This window comes from Chiloscyllium plagiosum, unplaced genomic scaffold, assembly GCF_037043375.1.
Source record: "Chiloscyllium plagiosum isolate Xiang-an unplaced genomic scaffold, Cpla_swu_hap1 HiC_scaffold_5, whole genome shotgun sequence".
Classification (NCBI taxonomy): domain Eukaryota; kingdom Metazoa; phylum Chordata; class Chondrichthyes; order Orectolobiformes; family Hemiscylliidae; genus Chiloscyllium; species Chiloscyllium plagiosum.
This window is the reverse complement of record NW_028270143.1, coordinates 82,332,982-82,356,159: the sequence shown is the minus strand read 5'-3', so window position 1 is coordinate 82,356,159 and position 23,178 is coordinate 82,332,982. Positions and strand designations below refer to the sequence as shown.

Genomic DNA, 23,178 nt, shown 5'->3' with positions numbered 1-23,178 from the left:
TTATTTTATGGGCCCTGGTATCAGGTATGCCCATAAATGGAAACAATTCTTTCACGTTAAATCAAACGCCTTCACAAATTTAAAGAGCAGGTCATCCTGTAGTCTTTTTATTTCTTCAAGAAAGAATAAACATCAGTTCATTTTTTCCTGATGGTCAACACCTCCTCCTCACTGAGGACGAACGTTTAGTCCTCAATAAAGACCTCAACTTTATCCCTCTATAGTCCCAGATTAATGAGTTTGACACACACTGTGACCTTGAATGTTTCTTCCGCTGCCTCCACCTCCGTGTCTACTTTTTAAACCAAGACACCCACCAAGGATCCCTTCTCCCGCCTCCAACACACCCCATCCACCTGGACACCCCGTGCTCACCTGTTACCCGCCCTTGACCTCTTCATTTCAAACTGCTGCCGTGCCATCGACCACCTCAACCTGTCCAACTGCCTCACCTACTCCAAAATCTCACCCTCACAACGTGTAGCCCTCCACTCCCTCCGCTCCAACTCCAACCTCACCATTAAACCCGCAGTCAAGGGGGGGCTGCAGTAGTAGTGGAGCGTACATACCTCTACACTGCTGAAGCCAGGCACCAACTTGCAGACACCTCCTCCAACTGCCCCTTTGATTTCAACCTCACCTCCCTTCACCAAACCATCCTCTCCCAGACCATCCACAACCTCAAGACCTCTGGGGATAGCCCATCCACAGCCTCCAACCTCACTGTCCGTGAACCCCACATGGCCTGGTTCTACCTTCTTCCTAAGATTCGCAAACCTGACTGTCCCGGTCACAGCCTGTGCCTGTCCCACCGAACTCATCTCTCCCTACCTCGACACCATCCTGTCCCCCTAAGTGCAGGAATTCCCCATCTACATTCGTGAAACCACTCATGCCCTTCACCTCCTCCAAGATTTTCATTTCCCCTGCACCCAACGCTTCATCTTCACCATGGAATCCAGTCCCTGTACACATCGATCCGCCACGACGAAGGTCTCCAAGCCCCATTTCTTCTTCTCACGCCGTCCCAACCAGCACCTATCCACCAACACCCTCATCTGCCTGGCTGAACTGGTCCTCACCCTCAACAACTTCTCCTTCCAATTTTCCCACTTCCTCTAAACTCCTCCGCTACACCGATGACTGCATTGGCACCACCTCGTGTTCCCACGAGAAGGTTGAACAGTTCATCAACTTTACCAACACCTTCCACCCCAACTCAAATTCACCTAAACCATCTCGGCAACCTCCCTCCCCTTTCTGAACCTCTCCATCACTGTCTCTGGTGACCAACTAATCACAAACATATACTACAAGCCCACCGTCTCCCACAGCTACCTAGACTACACCTCCTCCCACCCTACCCTCTGAAAAAATGCCATCCCTTATTCCCAACTCCTCTGCCTCTGCCGCATCTGTTCCCAAGATGACTAATTCCACCTCAGAAAGTCCCAGATAGCCTCCATCTTCCATGATCGCAACTTCTCTTCCCACGTGGTTGACAATGCCCTCCAGCACATCTCCTCCACTTCACATACCGCCACCTTTGACCCACCCCTCCCAACGCAACAGGGACAGAACCCTCCTGGTCCTTACCTTCCACCCCACCAACGTCCGCATACAATACATCATCCTCCGCTACTTCCGCCACCTCCAAACAGACCCCACCACCAGAGATATATTTCCCTCCCCACCCCTATCAGCGTTCCGAAAAGACCATTCCGTCCGCGACTCCCTCGTCAGGTCCACACCCTCCCACCAGCCCAACCCCACTCCTGGCACCTTTCCCTGCCACTGCAGGGAGTGTAAAACCTGCGCCCACACCTCCCCCTCAGTTCCGTCCAAGTCCCCAAGGGATCCCTTCACATCCGTCCGAAATTCACCTGTACCTTTACCAATATCATCTACTGCATCTGTTGCACCCGGTATGGTCTCATCTACATCGGGGAGACAGGGCACCTTCCTGCGAATCGTTTCAGAGAACATCTCTGGGGCACCCGCCCCACCAACACCTTTGCCTCGTGGCTGAACACTACAACTCCTCCTCCCACTCCGTCAAGGACATGCAGATCCTGGGCCTCCTCCACCACCAAACCGTTACCACCCAACGCCTGGAGGAGTAACGCCTCATATTCCGCCATGAGACTCTGCAACCACAGGGGAGTTTCAACAGCTTCCTCATTTCTCCTCCCCCCATATTATCCCAGTCCCAAGCCTCCAACTCGGCACCAGCCTCCGGACCCATCCATCACTGCCCCCTCTAACCTATCGCCTTCTCCCTCACCTTCATCCACCTATCGCTTTCCTAGCTACGTTCCCCCCAACCCCACCCCCTCCCATTTATCTCTCAGCCCCGACCCACAAGCCTCATTCCTGATGAAGGGTTTATGCCCGAAACATTGTTTCTCCTGCTCCTCAGATGCTGCCTGACCTGCTGAGCTTTTCCAGCACCAATTCTCGACTCTGATCTGCAGTCCTCACTTTCTCCGGATGGTCAAAACATCCAAGTACTGACATCTTCCTCTTAAATCTTTTCGGAAACCTCTATATCCTTTTACAGATGATTCCCAATTTATAAACGTTTGACTTACAAATGCTTGTACTTGTGAATGAGATTACACAATAATATTAATTCTAAAGATCCTATATGCGAATGTTTGCTCATTTCTGAATGGCTATTCTATTGTACTGTGTTTTGGCTTGCATATAAATTGACTGACAAATGAACTCAAGAACAGAGTGCAGGAAAAAATTACTGCAGATGCTGTAATCTGTACTGAAAACAACAAATGCTGGAGATCACAGCGGGACAGACAGCATCAATGAAAGAGAGCAGGCTAACGTTTCAAGTCTAGATGATTCTTCAGCTCTGAAGAAGAGTCATCTAGACTCAAAACATTAGCCTGCTCTCTCTCCATGGATGCTGTCTGACCTGCTGTAACCTCCAGCATTTGTTGTATTCAAGAACAGAACCCATTTGTAAACCAGAGACTGCTTGGACAAACCTAAAAAATATATACAGATCTCTTAAGGGCTAAACAGGATTCTATGATGGTTCAATATGCTTCTGGGATTGTCAACTCTACCTAATGAACTCTGGTGCTTACTTTATTTTTAAATGACCATGTGACCTAGACTTGCCATTTTCTGCGAATGTGTTTCTCCAAATCCCTCTGCTTTTCTCATCTATTTTGATTCTTATTTTTCAGAACATTACATGGTCTCTTTAATATTCCTAAAATGCATTATATCAGTGTATTGAAGTTCATTTGCCATCTATATGCCCATTCAAAGTTTATGAACACCTTTTTGATTATGTTATAGTCATCCTCAGTTCGAACAGTGCTCTCTAATTTGGTGTCAACAACAAATGTTTTAATTTACTTTCAATTACCTGGGAAATGATGACCAGCAGTTGAAACCCTTTTCATCTTCTGCCAATGTGTGTAACTCCTTTAACTCACTTTTTTGTTTTGTAGTTAAATTCTGCTACTAGCACACTGCTCACACTTCATTATTAGTCATTAATCCAGTTTGGTTTTGAAACTTCTAAAAATTTGTGTTTACAATACCTACTGCATTATACTTGTATACTGTGTCACTTTAAAGGTTTCACTCAAATCAGTCAAGCATAATCCCTCCTTAAATATGTTGAATAACCTAATTATTTTTGTTGGTTGTATGTGTCAGGAGACACTGATATGATGATGTAACTGGTCTGGAATTATGTGCCTGGATATATGCAGTTCCTCATGTCAGGAGTGATTGGCTTTTTTTGTTTCTGTCACAAAGGGAGGTTCATATGGCTACAATTCAGAAACCTGCCAATAGAGTATCTACTGAAGGAGAATATATTCCAATGTAGCACAAAGTTTAAAAGATTAATAAAGTTGCACAAAGCCGAGAAATATCTAAAAAATCAATTACCTCATTGCCAAGGTAATTATACATACCTCAGTGTTGGTGTAATAGGTATTCCATGATGAACGCAGTGATTCCTGTCCACCAATGTCCCACATTAAAAAGTGTGTACTTTTGACCACAACCTCCTCTACATTGCTTCCAATTGTAGGTGATGTGTGAACAACTTCATTCATCAAGCTGAAAAAAATTAGTTTTAAGATATTCAAAGTGCCATATGAAGATAATTTCATGACGTTAGTTTCAGTATTTTAAAAACTGAATAGCCTCAAACAATTTGTAAAATCGGAAAAAAGATGAATTGCACAGAAATTCTCAGGCTTTACCAAATGCTAATGTGGTGCCACTGTTTAAGAAAGGTGGATGTGAGCTTAAGAGGTATGGTTAGTAAGTTTGTAGATGACACCAAAATTGGAGGTGTAGTGGACAGCAAAGAGTGTTACCTCAGATTACAACGGGATCTTGATCAGATGGGCCAATGGGCTGAGAAGTGGCAGATGGAGTTTAATTTAGATAAATGCGAGGTGCTGCATTTTGGGAAAGCAAATCTTAGCAGGACTTATACACTTAATGGTAAGGTCCTACAGAGTGTTACTGAACAAAGAGACCTTCGAGTGCAGGTTCACAGCTCCTTGAAACTAGAGTCGCAGATAGATAGGATAGTGAAGAAGGCGTTTGGTATGCTTTCCTTTATTGGTCAGAGTACTGAGCATAGCAGTTGGGGAGTCATGTTGTCGCTGTACAGGACATTGGTTAGGCCACTATTGGAATATTGCCTGCAATTCTGGTCTCCTTCCTATCGGAAAGATGTTGTGAAACTTGAAATTGTTCAGAAAATATTTACAGCGATGTTGCCAGGGTTGGAGGATTTGAGCTATAGGGAGAGGTTGAATTAGGCTGGGGCTGTTTTCCCTGGAGTGTTGGAAGCTGACAGGTGACCTTAGAGAGGTTTATAAAATCATGAGGGGCGTGGATAGGATAAATAGACAAAGTCTTTTCCTTGGGGTGGGGGAGTTCAGAACTAGGGGGCATAGGTTTAAGGTGAGAGGGGAAAGATATGAAAGAGACCTATGGGGCAACTTGTTAACACAGAGGATGGTATGTGTATGGAATGAGCTGCCACATGAAGTGGTGGAGGCTAGTACAATTGCAACATTTAAAAGGCATCTGGATGAGTAGATGAATAGGAAGGGTATGGAGAGATATAGGCCAGATACTGGCAGGTGGGACTAGGTTGGGTTGGGATATCTGGTCGGCATGGACGAGTTGGACCGAAGGGTCTTTTTCCGTGCTGTACATCTCTATGACTCTAAATCTACAGAAAGATGCAAACCAGAAGCTAGTATTCTACTTAAATGAGTCAGGATTTATCACCTTCATCGAATTAAGTAGCAACATTAGCAGAATATCCATCAGCAGATTAAAAAGGTAAAACCAAAAGTCACAGAATTGTTAGACTGGGACCAAGAAATTTCGGTCTGAGACAATAGACACACGTGTTATGTAGCTTAAACCAGTATCTACTAGCAGAAAGAACAGAATCATAACCACAAATATCCCACTTTGCTGATTAAATGACTAACTTAGATTTACGAAAAAAGTGCTATACCAAAGACTGAAAATCTTTACCTATTTTAAAAGACACAATTGAGAAATTAAAAATAGTTGAGGCAACATTTAAAAACCTAACCCCACCAACAAGCCTGACTGTGAACTCCTGAGCCATTGTGCAAGAAGCAAGCTTTTTTTTTTCTCAAATATTAGAGAATCATCGTCGGATAAAAACAAACAAATGAAGCCATTCCTAGTTTGCAAGAAACTGTATGTTAGAAAAATCATATTTATCACTCAACTAAAGAAGCTGAAATTTCTGGTCTTTTTATTCATTTGTGGGACATGGGAATCATTGACTGGACCAGAACTTATTGCCCATCCCTAGTTGCCCGTGAGATTGTGATGAGCTGCTTTCTTCAATCACTTTATTTGATATGGATCCACAACGTTGTTAGGGAGGCAGTTCCAGGATTTTGATCTAGTGATACTGAAGAAACAACAATACACTTGCAAGTCAGTTGGAGAGTGGCTTGCAGGAGAACTTGCAGTTAGTGGTGTTCCCATGTATTTGCTGCCCTTGTCTTTCTAGGTGAAAGTGGTCATGCGTTTGGAAAGTGTATATAAGGAGTCTTCCTGAATATCTGCAAAGCATCCTGTCAATGGTAGACATTGTTATGGCTGATCATCAAGTGGCTGAGAAAGTGAATGTTTGTGGATGTGGTGCTCATCAAATGGGCTTTGTTCAGATGGTGTCAAACTTATGTGCACATTCATTCAGGAATTGGTGAGACGTTGTAGATGGTGGACATGCTTCGGGGAGTCAGGAAATCAGTTACTCATTGCAGGGTTGCAAGCTTCTGATCTGCTCTTAGAGTCATATTGCTGGGACACAGACCCTACAGTCAAACCAGTCCATGCTGAACATAATCCCAAACTAAACTAGTCCCATGTGCATGCTCCTGGCCCTTATTCCTCCAAACTTTTCCTATTTATGTACTTATTCAAATGTCTTTTAAACGTTGTAGTTGTACCCACGTCCACCACTTCCTCAGGAAGTTCATTCCAACATGAACCACTGTTTAAAAAAATTGCCCCTCATGTCTTTTCTTAAAATCTTTCTCCCCTCACCTTAAAAATGTGCCACCCAATCTTGAAATCCCCCCATCTTAGGGAAAAGACAACTACCATTAACTCCAACTCTATCTGTATCCCTCATTATTTTATACACTTCTATAAGGTTGGCTCTCAACCTCCTATGCTCCAGTGAAAAAATAATCCAAATTTGTTCCCAGCTTTTCTTTATAACTCAAACCTGCCAGACCCAGAAACATTCTAGTAAATCTCTTCTGAACCCTCTCCAGCTTAACAATATCCTTCCTATAGCTGGGCAACCAGAATGTTGCCACAGTATTCTTATGATAAGTCCAGTACATAGTTTATGATAACCTCCAGGAAACTGGAGGAACCGATTATGCCATTGAATGTCAAAGGCTAATGGTTGTATTCCCTCTTGCTGAAAACAAGTCAAGGGTGTGAATTCACACATGGAATTGGAATGTTGTTGCCATCACAGAGATGAGACTGAGAGGGCAGAACTAGTCACTAAATATTCTGGGATAGAAGACCTTCAGACAGGACAGGGGAGTGTGTAAAAGAAGAAAAGATGTTGCATTATCAATTAATCAGTCAGTCACTGCCATAAGGAGGGATGATGTCTTGGAAGGGTTTTCAAATGAGTCTTTGTGAATAGAGTTTAGGAATAAAAAGGGACTAGTCACATTGCTTGGAGTATATTATTGGCCTTTAGACAGTTAGTGGGCTACAGGAGCAAAGGTGCAGCCAATTCACTGAGGTATAAAACAATGATAGGGTAACTATTTTAGGGGATTCCCCAACATTAGTTGGGATAGTCATAGTGAATGGATTTATTTAACTGTATTCAGGAGAGTTTTTATATCAATATGTAGAAAGTCCAACTAGGGATGATACAATACTGGATTCAATTCTGGGAAGGAAAGTCTGACAACTGTTCAAGTGTTCGGCGCCACCTCGTGCTCCCACGAGGACGTTGAACAGTTCATCAATTTCACCAACACGTTCCACCCTGACCTTAAGTTCACCTGGACCATCTCGGACACCTCTCTCCCCTTCCTGGACCTTTCCATCTCCATCAACACGAACATCTTCTCCAAACCCAACAACTCCCACTGTTGCCTGGTCCTGATGTAGAGCTTTTGCCCAAAATGTCATTCTCCTGCTCCTCAGATACTGCCTGACCTGCTGTGCTTTTCCAGCACCACACTTTCGACTACACCTCCTCCCATCCTGTCTCCTGTAAAAATGCTATCCCTTATTCCCAATTCCTCCACCTTTGCTGCATCTGCTCCCAGGAGGACCAGTTCTACCACAGAACACACCAGATGGCCTCCTTCTTCAAAGACCGTAATTTCCCCTCCCACATGGTTGATGATGCCCTCCAGCGCATCTCATCCACTTCCCGCACCTCCACCCTGCTACCGCAACAAGGACAGAACCCGCTGGTCCTCACCTTCCACCTCACCAATCTCCTGATACATCGCATCATCCTCTGCCATTTCTGCTACCTACAAACAACCCCACCGCCAGAGATACATTTCCCTCCCCACCTCTTATCTGCATTCTGTAAAGACCATTCACCCCACAACTCTCTTGTTGGGTCCACCCCCCACCCCCACCAACCCACCATCCCCTGCTGGCACCTTTCCCTGCCACTGCATGAATTGCAAAACTTGCACCCACACCTCCATCCAAGGCCCCAAATTAGCCTTCCACATCCATCATAGATTTACCTGCACTTCCACACTTCATTACCTGTATTCGTTGTTCCCGATAAGGTCTCTACTATATTGGGGAGACAGGACGCCCACTTGCAGAACGCTTCAGAGAACATCTCCGGGACACACGCATAAAGCAACCCCACCATCCCGTGGCTGAATACTTTAACTCCCCCCTCACTCTGCCAAGGATAGGCAGGTCCTGGGTCTCCTCCATCGCCAAACCCTAACCAACTGACGCTTAGAGAAAGAATGCCTCGTCTTCTGGCTTGGGACCCTCCCCTACATGGGATTAATGTGTATTTCACCAGTTTCCTCATTTCCCCTCCCCACACCTCATCCCAGATCCAATCTTCTAACTTGGCACCGCCCTCATGGGCTGTCCTACCTATCTATGTTCCTTCCTATCTATCCACTCCACCCTCCTCTCCGACCTACCACCATTATCCCCACCTTCATCTCCAGCTATTGCACTGTCAGCTACCTATCCCCCAGTCCCACACCCCTCCCATTTATCTCTGTACCCCCTTGACTCACAAGCCTCATTCCTGATGAAGGGCTTATGCTCCTCAGATGCTGCCTAACCTGCTGTGCTTTTCAAGCACCACACTCTCGATTCTGATCTCCAGAATCTGCAGTCCTCACTTTCTCCTAATTGTTTAAGATGATAGTGAGAGAGTATTTTAATGATAGTGACCACAATACCATATGTTTTTAGGTTTATTACAGAATATAAAAAGATAATCTACAAAAAAAGGGTTTTTGATTGGGGGAATGCAGATTTTATAAAAAATAAGGCAGGATCTGGGCCAAAGTACACTGGGAATAGCTACTTCTGAGTAAACCTACAGAAGAACGGTGGGGTACATTCGAAATGGAATTGGCAAGAGTACAGGTCCAACATATTCACTTTAGGTGAAATGTTGGAGCAACAAAACAGATCGCCCTAGATGGTCTAGGAGTATTCTAGACTGGATAACATTTTAATAGGTACAAAGAGAGCAAATCAATGGAGACTATAATGAAGTATAGAAAATACAGAGGGGAGGAGTGGGGACTTAAAGCAATTAGGACAGCAAAGAGGGGGCCATGAAAAATCACTGGTGGGTAAGATTAGGGAGAATCCCAAGGGATTACATTCAGGGGAAGAGAATAACCAGGGAAATAACAAGAACCAGACCACGGGGCAATCTGTGCATGGAGCCAGGATACATTGGTACGGTGTTAAATGCCTTCATGTTGAATTTCTGCAGTCAATCTTGTAGATAGTACATACTGCTTCTACTACCTTCAGTGGTGGAGGGAGTGGATGCTTCTGAACATGGTGCCCGTGAAGTGGACTGCTTTGTCCCAGATGGCATCAAGCTTCAAGTGCTTTTGGAGCGGCACTCATCCAGGCAAATGAGGGGAATTCCATCACAGTCCTGACTCTTGCCTTGTCAAGAGTGGACAAGTTTTGAGGAGTGAAGAGATAAGTCACTCACTGTTGTATTCCTAGCCTCTTATCTGCTCTCGTGGTCCAGCTTAGTTTCTGTTGCACATGACCTGTCAGTCCAAGCCTGGAAATGGATTGCTTCAGTGCCTGAGCATTTATGAATGGTGTTGAACATTATACAGTTATTGGCAAACATCCCCATTTCTGATAGGAGAAGATCATTGATGAAGCAGCTGAAAATGGTTGGGCCTAGGTCACTACCCTGAGGAACTCCTGCAGAGTCACAATGGAGCTGAGATGAATGATCTCCAACAACCAGAACCATGTTCCTATGTGCCAGGTATAGCTGAGTCTGCCCCTTGTTTCCCAATGATTCCAGCTTCTTGAAGCCACATTCAGTCAAATGTCAAGGGCTGTCACTCACTTCACTTCTGGAATTTAGCTCCTTTGTCAATGTTTGAACAAAGGCTGTAACAAGGTCAGCAGTCTGAGTCATCCTGACAGAGCCCCAACTGGATTCCATAAGCAGGTTATTGCTAAGCAAGTTATATATGATAGCACGATGGCCCCTTCCATCACTTTACTGATGATCGAGAGTAGTCTAATGCAGTAGCAAATGACTGGGTTGGATTTGTCCTGCTCTGTGTACTTGGATAATTTTCCACATTGTCAGGTAGATACCAGCATTGTAACTGTACTGGAACAGCATAGCTATGGGTGTGCAAATTCTGGAGCACAAGTCTTCAGTATTTTTGCCACAATGTTGTCAAGGCCAAGAGCCTTTGCAGTATCCAGTGCCTCCAACCATTCCTTGATATCACGGAGTGAATTGAATTAGCTGATGACTGGCTGGGGACCACTGGAGGCCAAGATGGATCATCTACTCAGCATTTTTGGCTAAAGGTTGTTGCGAATGCTTCAGCACTTATATCTTGCATTGATGAGCTGGGCTCTATCATTGAAGATGGGGTATTTGTGGAGCCTCTTCTATCAGCAAGTTGTTTAATTGTTCACCAGTATTCACAACGAGATGAAGCAGGACTGCAGAGGTTAGGTCTGATCCATTAGTTGTGGGATCGCTTAGCTCTGTCTATCACTTGCTACTATTATTGTAGTAATCATACTTGCTAGCTTCACCAGGTTGGCATCTCATTTTTACGTATGCCTGGTGTTGCACCTGATAGTCCTCGTGCATTCTCCACTGAAGCTCCCTGACTTGATGGCAATTACAGCATAGGCGATATGTCGGGCCATGAGGTTCAAATTGTGTACGATTCTGCTGCTGTTGATGGCCCCCTGCACCTCATGGAAGTCCAGCTTTGAGTTGCTAGACCTGTTCAAAGTGTGTCCCATTTTGCCTGATCATAGTGCCACACAACATGACAGAAGGTATTGTGAAAGTGAAGGTGGGACTTCGTCTCCACAAAGCCTAAACGGTGGTAGATCTTACCGATACGGTTGTGGACAGATGCATTTGCAGCCAGCAGATTGGTGAGGATGAGGAGAAATATATTTTTTCCTCTTGTTCGTTCCCTCACTACATGCCAGTCCCAGCCTAGTAGCTATGTCCTTTAAGACCCGACCATCTCAATCAGTTGTGCTGTTGCCGAGCTATTTCTGTTGCTGGACATGGAAATCCCTCAGAGTACTTTTTGCACCCTTGCTGCCCTCAGTGCTTCCTCCAAGTATTGTTCAATGTGGAGGAGCAATGATGCATCAGTGCAGGAAGGACAGTATGTGGTGATATTGCCCATTTTAACCTGACGTGCACGAGACTTCAAGGGATCCAGAGTCGATGTTGAGGACTACCACAGAGACTTCCTCCCAACTGTATACCACTGTGCTGCCACCTCTGCTGGGTCTCTCCTCCCGGTAGGACAGGACCTATGCAGGGATGGTGACTTTCAGTGTTTGCAAGGTACAATTCTGAAAGTATGACTGTCAGGCTGCTGATTGACTAGTCTATGAGACAGCTCTCCCAATTTTGGCACTAGCACCCAGATGTTAGTAAGGAGGTCTCTGTGGGGTTGACAGGGCTAGTTCTGACATTGTTTTCCAGTGGTTGACGCTAGGTGGTTCATCCATTTTTATTTTTATGTTGAGACTTCTTGGCGACTGACAACTGAGTGCTTAGACTATTTCGGAGTGCAGTTCAGAGTCAACCACATTGCTGTATGTCTAGAGCTACAGGTAAACCAGACCAGGTGAGGATGGCAGATTTCTTTGAGGAGAAAGTGAGGTCTGCAGATGCTGGAGATCAAAGTTGAAACTTTATTGCTGGAACAGCACAGCAGGTCAGGCAGCATCCAGGGAACAGGAGATTCGACGTTTCGGGCACAGGCCCTTCTTCAGGAATTCCTGAAGAAGGGCCTGTGCCCGAAACGTCGAATCTCCTGTTCCCTGGATGCTGCCTGACCTGCTGTGCTGTTCCAGCAATAAAGTTTCAACAACTGGCAGATTTCTTTCCCTTAAATGTTTTCGAACAAGATGGGATTTTTCGACAATCAACAATGATTTCACAGTAGTCAGCAGATTCTTAACTCCAGTTATTTTTATTGAATTACAAATTCCACCATCTGCCGTTTTGGGATTTGAACACAAGTCCCCAGAACATTACTAGAGTTTCTGGCTTAATAAACTTGTGATAATACTACTAGGTCATCACCTCTCCGTACAGTTTAATTTTCTGTCTGCTAATGTTATTTTGTATTGAATGAACTGTTAAGTCTTTTGGTTAAGATATAAAGCCGGTGCCTGTTAATTAATTATTCACATAATCTGGGACTGATTATTCAAAAGTCTGGGAGGGAACCATTGGAATCTTTGAGATTCAATTTTGGTAGAAAGGCTGATTTGGTTCGGCTGTTAGTCTCCATGCCATAACAATAATATAAAGATTTTTATAAGTTTACAAGATATTTCAACTATACTTTAATTGCTTTCTTCCAAATATCCTTAGATATATAGATTATATATACATGTTGGAGGCAGTGAGCCAACATGGATAAGCACTATACAGCACAGTATGCAGGTCTGCATTCAAACTTACTAGAGATCTGCAATTTTAATTTGCTGTTTTTTCAGATACTGATTAAGAGATAAAATACAATGACAGTTGACTGTTCAGGAATATAAAAATAAATTGTAAGAGCTTTTACAAGTACATAAAAAGGAAAGTAGCTAAAGTAAACATGGATCCTTAGAAACAGAGATAGGATAAAATATATGGGTAATGAGCTGACAAATTCACAATAGAAGATACAAGTTGTACATCAGAAGCACCTATGGGGTTAAAAAGAGCGAGAAAATTAAGAACATGAAAAATCAGAAAACAAAAATGACTAGAGAGACTTCAGTAAAATCTGAAATCCCAGAAACAAGATATCATACACTCTAGAGTGCTAAAAGAGACAGCTGCAGAGTTGGATACACTGGCCATAATTTCCTAAAAATGCATAAGTTGGCAAATATTAGATTGGTTATCAGGAGGAGGAAAAAAAGGAGTTAAGTCATTTAGCCTTACATCAGACAATGAGAATCTGCTGGAATCTGTTAGGGAAGTCTCAAGAATGCACATAGAAAATATAGTATGAGATCAAATCAACATGGTTTCACCAAAGGGAAATTCTGTTTGGCAAATGTAGAGTTTTTTCAGGATGTAATTAGAGGGGTAGATAAAAGGGGACCAATACTTTATATGTGGTATACCTGGATTACCAAAAAGCATTTGTTAAGATGCTGCATTAAAAATTATTAGGCAAGATAAGGGCTCACAGAATATATTAGCATAGATAAAGAATTGTTAAGGGGCAGGAAGCAAAGTGGAAGCATAAACAGGGCATTATGTTGGCAGGTTTGAATACCGGCATGCTGCAAGAATCAGTGCTGGGTCATCAACCACTTACAATCTATATAATTAATGAAGAGATAGCAAGTAGTGTATCCAAGTTTGCTGATGATACAAAGCTAAGTGGAAATGTAAACAGTGAAGACATAGAGCCTGCACAGTGGGCAGTAAAGTGGCATGTGGAGTCTAATGCAGACAAGTGTCAAGTTGTTCTAAGAATAGAAAAGTGTAAAACTTGTCAATGTGTAGAAAGACTTGGGTACATTTGTGCACAAGGCTGGCATGGAAGTACAGCTAGCAACCAAGAAGTGAAATGGCATTATGGCCTTTATTCTTCTTGTCTGGGAGCAGCGGGAGACAGAGCGGAGGTGACGTGGAGACCAGGAGGGTGCTGAGAAGGTAAGGGAACTGTTTAAATTCTTACCTTTGAAGCCCACAGCCTTTTTCCTATCCGGGAGCAGCGGGAGACAGAGTGGAGGTGACGTGGAGACCAGGAGGGTGCCAAGAAGGTAAGGACTTAGTATAAATGTGGGCAGCGGCTAACCCGAGATACTACACATGTAGCATCTCACTCCCGCACCCCCACCCTCCTCTAACTAGCAGAGAAAGACTCTGCAAGGGAAGGTTTTTATTTTTTCTCTTTCTTCTCTTTCATATATTTAAGTGTATTGTTTGGTTTCAGTTAGTTGATACAAAGCTAAGGCTCAGACCCGTGGCAAATGCCTCTTGCATGATATGGAAGCTCAGGGACGTGGTTGACGTCCCTGACTCTTATACTTGCAAGAGGTGTGTCCAGCTGCAGCTCTTGTTTGCCCGCATGACGGCTCTGGAGCTGCGGATGGACTCACGGTGGAGCATCTGCGATGCTGAGGAGGTCGTGGATAGCACGTTTAGTGAACTGGTCACACCACAGGTTAGAATGCTGAGGGGGACAGTAAATGGATGACCAAAAGGCAGAAAAAGAGTAGGAAGGCAGTCCAGATGTCCCCTGTGGTCATCTCCCTCCAAAACAGGTATACCATTAAGGGAGATGCTCACCAGGGGAGTGCAACAGTTGCCAACATCATGGCACCGTGGGGTGCACTGCTGTTCAGAACGGCAGGTAAAAAACTCGTAGGGCCATAGTCATAGGGAATTCTATTGTAAAGGGAGCAGATAGGTGGTTCTGTGGCCGAAAATGAGACTCCCGGATGGTATATTGCCTCCCAAGTGCTCGGGTCAGGGATGTCACGATCAGCTGCAGAGCATTCTAAAAGGAGAGGGTGAATAGCCAGTTGTCTTGGTGCATATAAGCACCAATGATATGAGTAAAAAAAGAGATGAGGTCCTGAAAGCAGAATTCATGGAGCTCGGAGAGAAGTTAAAAATTAGAACCTCCCAAGGTAGTGATCTCAGGATTACTAACAAGCCACGTGCTAGCCAGTGACTTGAGGGATGGTGTAGGAGGGAGGGGTTCAGATTTGTTGCATGTTGGGATTGGTTCTGGGGAAAGTGGGACTATTACAAATTGGACAGTCTACATCTCAACCAGGCTGGAACTAATGTCCTTGGGGGAGTTTTTGCTGCTGCTGTTGGGTAGGTTTTAAACTAATGTGGCAAGGGGCTGGGAACCAGAAGAGAAGACAAGTAAACAGTGAGGTGGAAACTGGAGATTGTAGGAATCATGAAGTTAGCATTAATAAGGGGAAGGGTAGGCAGACTGCAGATGAACGCAAAAGACCTGGTGGCCTGAAGTGTGTATACTTTAATGCAAGGAGTATAGTGGGTAAGGCAGATGAACGTAGGGCTTGGATTGGTGCCTGGGTGTATGATGTTATTGCAATCACAGAGACCGGGTTGAAGGAAGGGCATGATTGGAAACTAAATGTTCCAGGATATAGACGCTTCAGACAGGACAGGGAAGGAAGTAAAAGGGGGGGAGGAGTTGCATTGCTGGTCAGAGATGATATCAAGACTGTGCTAAAGGAGGATACTATGGAGGACTTGAGTAGTGAGGCATTATGGGTGGAGCTGAGAAATAAGAAGGGTGCAGTTACATTGTTGGGGCTGTATTACAGGCCTCCCAACAGTGAGTGTGAGGTAAAAGAACAAATAGGTAAACACATTATGGAAAGATGTAGAGACAATAGGGTGGTAGTGATGGGAGATTTTAATTTTCCCAACATTGACTGGAATATACTTAATGTCAGATGTTAGGATGGGGCAGAATTTGTAAGAAGCATCCAGGAGAGTTTTCTAGAGCAGTATGTCAATAGTCTGACGAGTGAAGAGGCCATATTGAACCTGGTGTTGGGGAATGAGCCAGGCCAGGTGGTAGAAGTTGCGGTGGGGGATTTCTTTGGGAACAGTGATCACAATTCTGTAAGTTTTAGAATACTTATAGACAAAGATGAGAGTGGTCTTAAGGGAAGAGTACTAAACTGAGCCAAGGCCAATTATATCAAAATTAGGCAAAAGCTGGGAAATGTGGATTGGACACAGCTATTTGAAGGGAAGTCCACATTTGATATGTGGGAGGTTTTCAAAGATATGTCAAAGATAGTGCAGGATAGGCATGTCCCATTGAAAGCAAAGGATAGGAAACACAAGATTTGTGAACCGTGGATGACAGGAGAAATCGTACGACTAGCCAAGAGGAAAAGGAAAGCATACATAAGGTCCAGGCAGATAAGAACAGAACGGGCCCTAGAGGAATATCGGGAGAGTAGGCCCTGGAGGAATCAAGCGGGCTAAACGGGGTCGTGAAACAGCTTTAGCGAGCAAAATTAAGGAGAATACCAAAGCCTTTTATTCTTTCATAAGAAGCAAGCGTGTAACTAGAGAAAGGATTGGTCCACTAAAGGATAAGGAAGGAAGACTGTGTGTCAAACCTGAGAAAATAGGTGAGATTCTGAATGCATACTTTGCATTAGTGTTCACTGAGGAGAGGGACATGATGAATGTTGAGATTAGAGATAGAAGTCTGATTACTCTGGGTCACGTTGACATAAGTAGGGAAGACATATTGGGTAGGCTAGAGGCTATTAAGATGTACAACTTCCCAGGACTGGATGGGATCTGTTCTAGGTTGCTGAGGGAGGTGAGAGAAGAAATAGCTGGGGCCCTGACAGATATCTTTGTAGCATCCTTAAACACAGGTGAGGTGCCAGAGGACTGGAGGGTTGCTCATGTTTTCCCCCTTTACAAGAAGGGTAGTAATAGGGATATTCTTGGTAACTACAGACCAGTGAGCCTGACGTCAATGGTGCGAAAGTTGCTGGAGAAGGTAGTAAGGGAAAAAAATCTATTTATATTTGGAAAAGAATGTGCTTATCAGTGATAGGCAATATGGTTTTTGTGCGGGGGAGATCGTGCCTTACCAACTTAATAATGTTCTTTGAGGGAGTGCCCAAGTTGATAGATGAAGGAAGGGCTGTCAACGTCATATACATGGACTTAGTAAAGCGTTTGATAACGTTCCTCATGATAAACTAATGGAGAAAGTGAAGTCATATGGTGTGCAGGGTGTTCTAGCTAGGTGAATAAAGAACTGGTTGAGCAGCAGGAGACAGAGAGTAGTAGTTGAAGGGAGCTTCTCAAAATGGAGAAAGGTGACCAGTGGTATTCCACAGAGATCAGTGCTGGGGCCACTGTCATTTGTGATATACATAAATGATCTGGAAGAGGGCACTGTTGGTATGATCAGCAAGTTTGCAGATTGGTGGAGTAACAGAAAGCATTCAGGGACTGTCAAAGAATACAGGAGAATTTAGATAGACTGGAGAGTTGGGCGGAGAGGTGGCAGATGGAGTTCAATCCAGGCAAACGTGAGGTGATGCATTTTGGAAAGTCTAATTCTAGAGCAAATTATACAGTAAACGGAAGAGTCTTGGGAAGAGTTGATGAGCAGAGAGATCTGGGAGTTCAGGTCCATTGTACCCTGAAGGTTGCTGCACAGGTAGATAGAGTGGTCAAGAAGGCATATAGTATGCTTGCCTTCATCGGACAGGGTATTGAGTATAAGCTGGCAGGTCAGGTTAAAATTGTACAAGACTGGTTCAGCCGCATTTAGAATACTGTGTACAGTTCTGGTCGCCACATTACCAAAAGGATGTGGATGCTTCGGAGTGGGTGTAGAGAAGATTTACGAGGATGTTGCCTGGTATGGAAGGTGCTATCTATGAAGAGAGGTTGAGTAGGTTAGGATTGTTTTAATTCGAAAAAGGAGATTGAGGGGGGACCTGATTGAGGTCTATAATATCATGAAGGGTATAGACAGGGTAGATAGACAATAGACAATAGATGCAGGAGTAGGCCATTCAGCCCTTCGAGCCTGCACCGCCATTCAATATGATCATGGCTGATCATTCCTAATCAGTATCCTGTTCCTGCCTTATCTCCATAACCCTTGATTCCACTATCTTTGAGAGCTCTATCCAACTCTTTCTTAAATGAATCCAGAGACTGGGCCTCCACTGCCCTCTGGGGCAGAGCATTCCACATAGCCACCACTCTCTGTGAAGAAGTTTCTCCTCATCTCTGTTCTAAATGGTCTACCCCGTATTTTTAAGCTGTGTCCTCTGGTTCAGCACTCACCCATCAGCGGAAACATGTTTCCTGCTGCCAGAGTGTCCAAACCTTTCATAATCTTATACGTCTCAATCAGATCCCCTCTCAGTCTTCTAAACTCAAGGGTATACAAGCCCAGTTGCTTCAGTCTTTCCGTGTAAGGTAATCCCGCCATTCCAGGAATTGACCTCGTGAACCTACGCTGCACTCCCTCAATAGCCAGAATGTCTTTCCTCAAATTTGGAGACCAGAACTGCACACAGTACTCCAGGTGTGGTCTCACCAGGGCCCTGTACAGCTGCAGAAGCACCTCTTTGCTTCTATACTCAATTCCTCTTGTTATGAAGGCCAGCATGCTATTAGCCTTCTTCACTACCTGCTGTACCTGCATGCTTGCCTTCATTGACTGGTGTACAAGAACACCCAGATCTCTCTGTACTGCCCCTTTATCTAAATTGATTCCATTGAGGTAGTAATCTGCCTTCCTGTTCTTGCCACCAAAGTGGATAACCATACATTTATCCACATTAAACTGCATCTGCCATGCATCTGCCCACTCACCTAACTTGTCCAGTTCACCCTGTAATCTCCTAACATCCTCATCACATTTCACCCTGCCACCCAGCTTTGTATCATCAGCAAATTTGCTAATGTTATTGCTGATACCATCTTCTATATCATTAACATATATTATAAAAAGCTGCGGTCCCAGCTCGGATCCCTGCGGTACTCCACTGGTCACTGCCTGCCATTCCGAAATGGAGCCGTTTATCACTACCCTTTGTTTACTATCAGCCAACCAATTTTCAATCCAATCTAGTACTTTGCCCCCAATACCATGCGCCCTAATTTTACTCACTAACCTCCTGTGTGGGACTTTATCAAAAGCTTTCTGAAAGTCCAGGTACACTACATCTACTGGATCTCCCTCGTCCACCTTCAGAGTTACATCCTCAAAAAATTCAAGAAGATTAGTCAAGCATGATTTCCCCTTCATAAATCCATGCTGACTCTGTCCTATCCTGTTACTACTATCCAGATGTGCCGTAATTTCATCCTTTATAATAGACTCCAGCATCTTTCCCACCACTGAGGTCAGACTAACTGGTTTATAATTTCCTGCTTTCTCTCTCCCACCTTTCTTAAAAAGTGATATAACATTAGCCACTCTCCAATCCTCAGGAACCGACCCCGAATCTATCGAACTCTGGAAAATAATCACCAACACATCCACGATTTCCCGAGCCACCTCCTTCAGTACCCTGGGATGCAGACCATCAGGCCCCGGAGACTTATCAACCTTCAGACCTAACAGTCTCTCCAACACCAAATCCTGGCAAATATAAATTTCCTTAAGTTTAGGTCCTTCAGCCACTGTTACCTCAGGGAGATTGTTTGTGTCTTCCCCAGTGAACACAGATCTGAAGTGCCCATTTAATTCCTCTGCCATTTCTTTGTTCCCGGTAATATATTCCCCTGTTTCTGCCTTCAAGGGTCCATTTTTAGTTCTAACCATTTTTTTGCCCTGCACATACCTAAAAAAGCTTTTACTATCCTCCTTTATATTATTGGCCAGTTTACCTTCGTACCTCATTTTTCCTCTGCGTATTTCCTTCTTAGTAATCCTCTGTTGCTCTTTAAAAGCTTCCCAGTCCTCAGTTTTCCCACTTATGTTTGCTATGTTATACTTTTTCTCTTTTAACTTTATATGTTTCTTAACCTCCCTCGTCAGCCACGGCCGCCCATGTCTCCTCCTGGGATCTTTCTTCCTTTTAGGAATGAACTGATCCTGCAACTTCTGCATTATACACAGAAATATCTGCCATTGTTCCTCCATGGTCATCCCTGCTAAGGTATTGCACCATTGAACTTTGGCCAGCTCCTCCCTCATAGCTCCATAGTTCCCTTTATTCAACAGAAATACTGTCACTTCCGACTGTACCCTCTCCCTCTCAAATTGCAGATTGAAGCTTAATGTATTATGGTCACTACTTCCCAATGGCTCCTTTACTTCGAGGTCTCTGATCAATTCTGGTTCGTTACACAATACCAGATCCAGAATTGCCTTCTCCCTGGTCGGCTCCAGCACCAGCTGCTCTAAGAATCCATCTCTGAGGCACTCCACAAAGTCTCTTTCTTGAGGTCCAATACCATCCTGATTCTCCCAGTCTACCTGCATGTTAAAATCCCCCATAACAACTGTAGTAACATCTTTACGACAGGCCAATTTCAGCTCCTGATTCAACTTACATCCGACATCCAGATTACTGTTTGGGGGCCTGTAGATGACTCCCAAGAGGGTCTTTTTACCCTTAGTATTTCGCAGCTCTATCCACACTGACTCTACATCCCCTGACTCTAGGTCCCCCCTCTGAGTATCCTCCCTTACCAACAAGGCCACCCCACTCCCTCTGCCCGTCAGTCTGTCCTTACAATAGCACGTGTAGCCTTGAATATTCATTTCCCAGGCCCTGTCCACTTGAAGCCACGTCTCAGTTATCCCCACAATATCGGATCTGCCAATTTCCAAAAGAGCCTCAAGCTCATCCATCTTATGTCTAATGCTTCATGCATTCATGTATAGTATTTTTAATTTGTTACTGCTCTCACCCTTCCCATCAACCCCTATTTCAGTCAACCTTACAGCATGATCTCTTTCCGAGTTTTCTGCCTCATTGATACAGTTGTCTTTCTAGACTTCTCTTGTTCTAACTTTCCCTTCAATTTCCTTTTTAAACATGCAGTTTGTCCCCTCCCCCCCGCTACTTAGTTTAAATGCATAGAGATAAGCTCTTTCCCATGGTGAAGGATTCAATAATGAGAGGTCACGCTTTCAAGGTGGGACGTGAAAAGTTTAAGGGGGATACACGCGGCAAGTACTTTACACAGAGGGTGGTAGGTGCCTGGAACATGTTGCCAACAGAGGTAGTAGAGGCAGGCACGGTAGATTAATTTAAGATCCGTCTGGACAGTGGGGAGTAGGTGGGGAGCAGAAGATACAGATGTTTAGGAATTGGTCAACAGGTTTAGACAGTGGATTTGGATCAGCTCAGGTTTGGAGGACCCTGTTCCTGGGCTATAAATTTTCTTTGTTCTTTGGCTTGGATTCCAGGAATAAGGAAGCCTTGTTACAGCTGTGCAGGGTTTTGATTAGATCAGGTTGGGAATAGAATGCAGTTTTAGTCTCCATATTTAAAGAAGGATCTAGTTGCATAGGAAGCAGTACAGCAAAAGTTGGTCCTTGGGATGATAGATTGAGCAAATTAATCCCGTAGTCTCCGGAGTTGAGAAAAATCTCATTGAAACATGTCTGCAGGGACTTCATAAGGTAGAAGCTGAATTTATTTTTTCACTGCTGGTTGGGGAATCTTAAACATGGGTGTACAGTTTAAGACTGAAACAAGGAGAAATTGCTTCTCTCAGGGTTATGATGTTTTGGAATTCTCTACCTTAGAATGCTCCATCATTGAATATATTCACGATTGCAACAGATTGTTGATGTTTTTGAGAATCAAGAGGTATAGAGTGTGGTTACAGGAATGTACCTGAAACCCAAAATCAGCAATTATCACACTGAACAGCAGAACTGATTTGACAGACTTTATGTTTTACTCCTGCTCCCTTTTCCTTTGCTTTTATATATGCAGGAAATCAAAAACTTCAATTTAAACTTATGTTTGACAATCGTAGCAATCCTGGTCTCAGTGGCGTCCAGTACGATTCGTAATATTAGCATCTCCGATCACGCTTCAGTGCACTTCGTGGTTAAGATTAAGGACACTGTAGCAGGTCCGACACACTGGTGAATGGATCCCTTTATCCTTAAGGATACTAAGTTTGTGGAGTATTTCTCCAAGGAATTCAGGGCGTTCCTAGGCATTAATTCAGGTTTGGCTAGTAGCCCGCCTGTTCTCTGGGAAACAGCTAAAGCTTATGCCAGAGGGTTAGTTATTTCCGACTCTGCCAGTAGGAAGCGGCAGAAGGGTGAGCAGCAGCATCTGCTCAAAACACAGTTAAAGACAGACAAGAAAGTGTACTTTGACAGGCTATCGTTGGATAAGTGGGCGGCACGGTGGCACAGTGGTTAGCACTGCTGCCTCACAGTGCCAGAGACCCGGGTTCAATTCCCGCCTCAGGTGACTGACTGTGTGGAGTTTGCACGTTCTCCCCGTGTCTGCGTGGGTTTCCTCCGGGTGCTCCGGTTTCCTCCCACAGTCCAAAGATGTGCATGCTAAATTGCCCGTAGTGTTAGGTAAGGGGTAAATGTAGGGGTATGGGTGGGTTACGCTTCGGCGGGTCGGTGTGGACTTGTTAGGCCGAAGGGCCTGTTTCCACACTGTAATCTAATCTAATCTAATCTAAATAAGGTACAGATGATCACAGTGCTTCGGTCTACATTTAACTCCATGCTCACGCAGTCTGCAAAGAAGGTGCTTACTTTTGCAAAACAAAGGCTGTTTGAGCATGGTGACAAACCGGGCAAATACTAGGCATATCTTGCTAGGAAAAAGAATGCCCCTCAAGCCATTACGTCGATCCGGGAAGGTGCTGGAAACCTAGCCTGTGATTCCAAAAAGATTAATGCGGCATTTCGGAGATTAACTCCGAATTACATCAGTCTGAAAGCTGTGAGGATGGGTGGGCTAGGATGAAGTCGTTTTTCCAAAATCTGGAACTCCTGGATGTTACCCCCGAACAAGAGTCTTTTCTTAATGTCCCATTAACAGAGCAAGAGGTGCAGGAGGATGTAAAACAGCTTCATAGTGGAAAGGTACCTGGTCCTGATGGACTTCCCAGTGAATTGTAAGGAATTTATAAGCATGCTGTCAGGTCAGACGTTCAACATGTTTAATTACTCGTACAGTCATGATTGCTCCTAACATCTTGAAAAGAGGCCAATATCTCTCTCATTCTGAAAAAAGGGAAATTCCTGGAGGACTGTGCTTCCTATAGTCCCATTTTACTTTTAAATATTGATTTTAAAATCCTTTCTAAGACTTTTGCGTTAAGACTGGAAACTGTGCTGCCTTTTATTATTAAAAGGGACCTGACGGGTTTTA

General features: G+C 44.2%; 1 protein-coding gene across 1 annotated transcript in view; it reads right to left on the bottom strand.

The window, feature by feature from the left end:
• The window catches only part of LOC122550020 (ADP-ribosylation factor-like protein 5B), a 49,459-nt gene that overhangs the window by 16,682 nt on the left and 9,599 nt on the right, over positions 1-23,178 (bottom strand). The window contains exon 3 of the mRNA XM_043690414.2: positions 3,954-4,101. Coding sequence (XP_043546349.2) covers positions 3,954-4,101 — 148 coding nt within the window. The remainder of the gene's footprint in view (positions 1-3,953; positions 4,102-23,178) is intronic.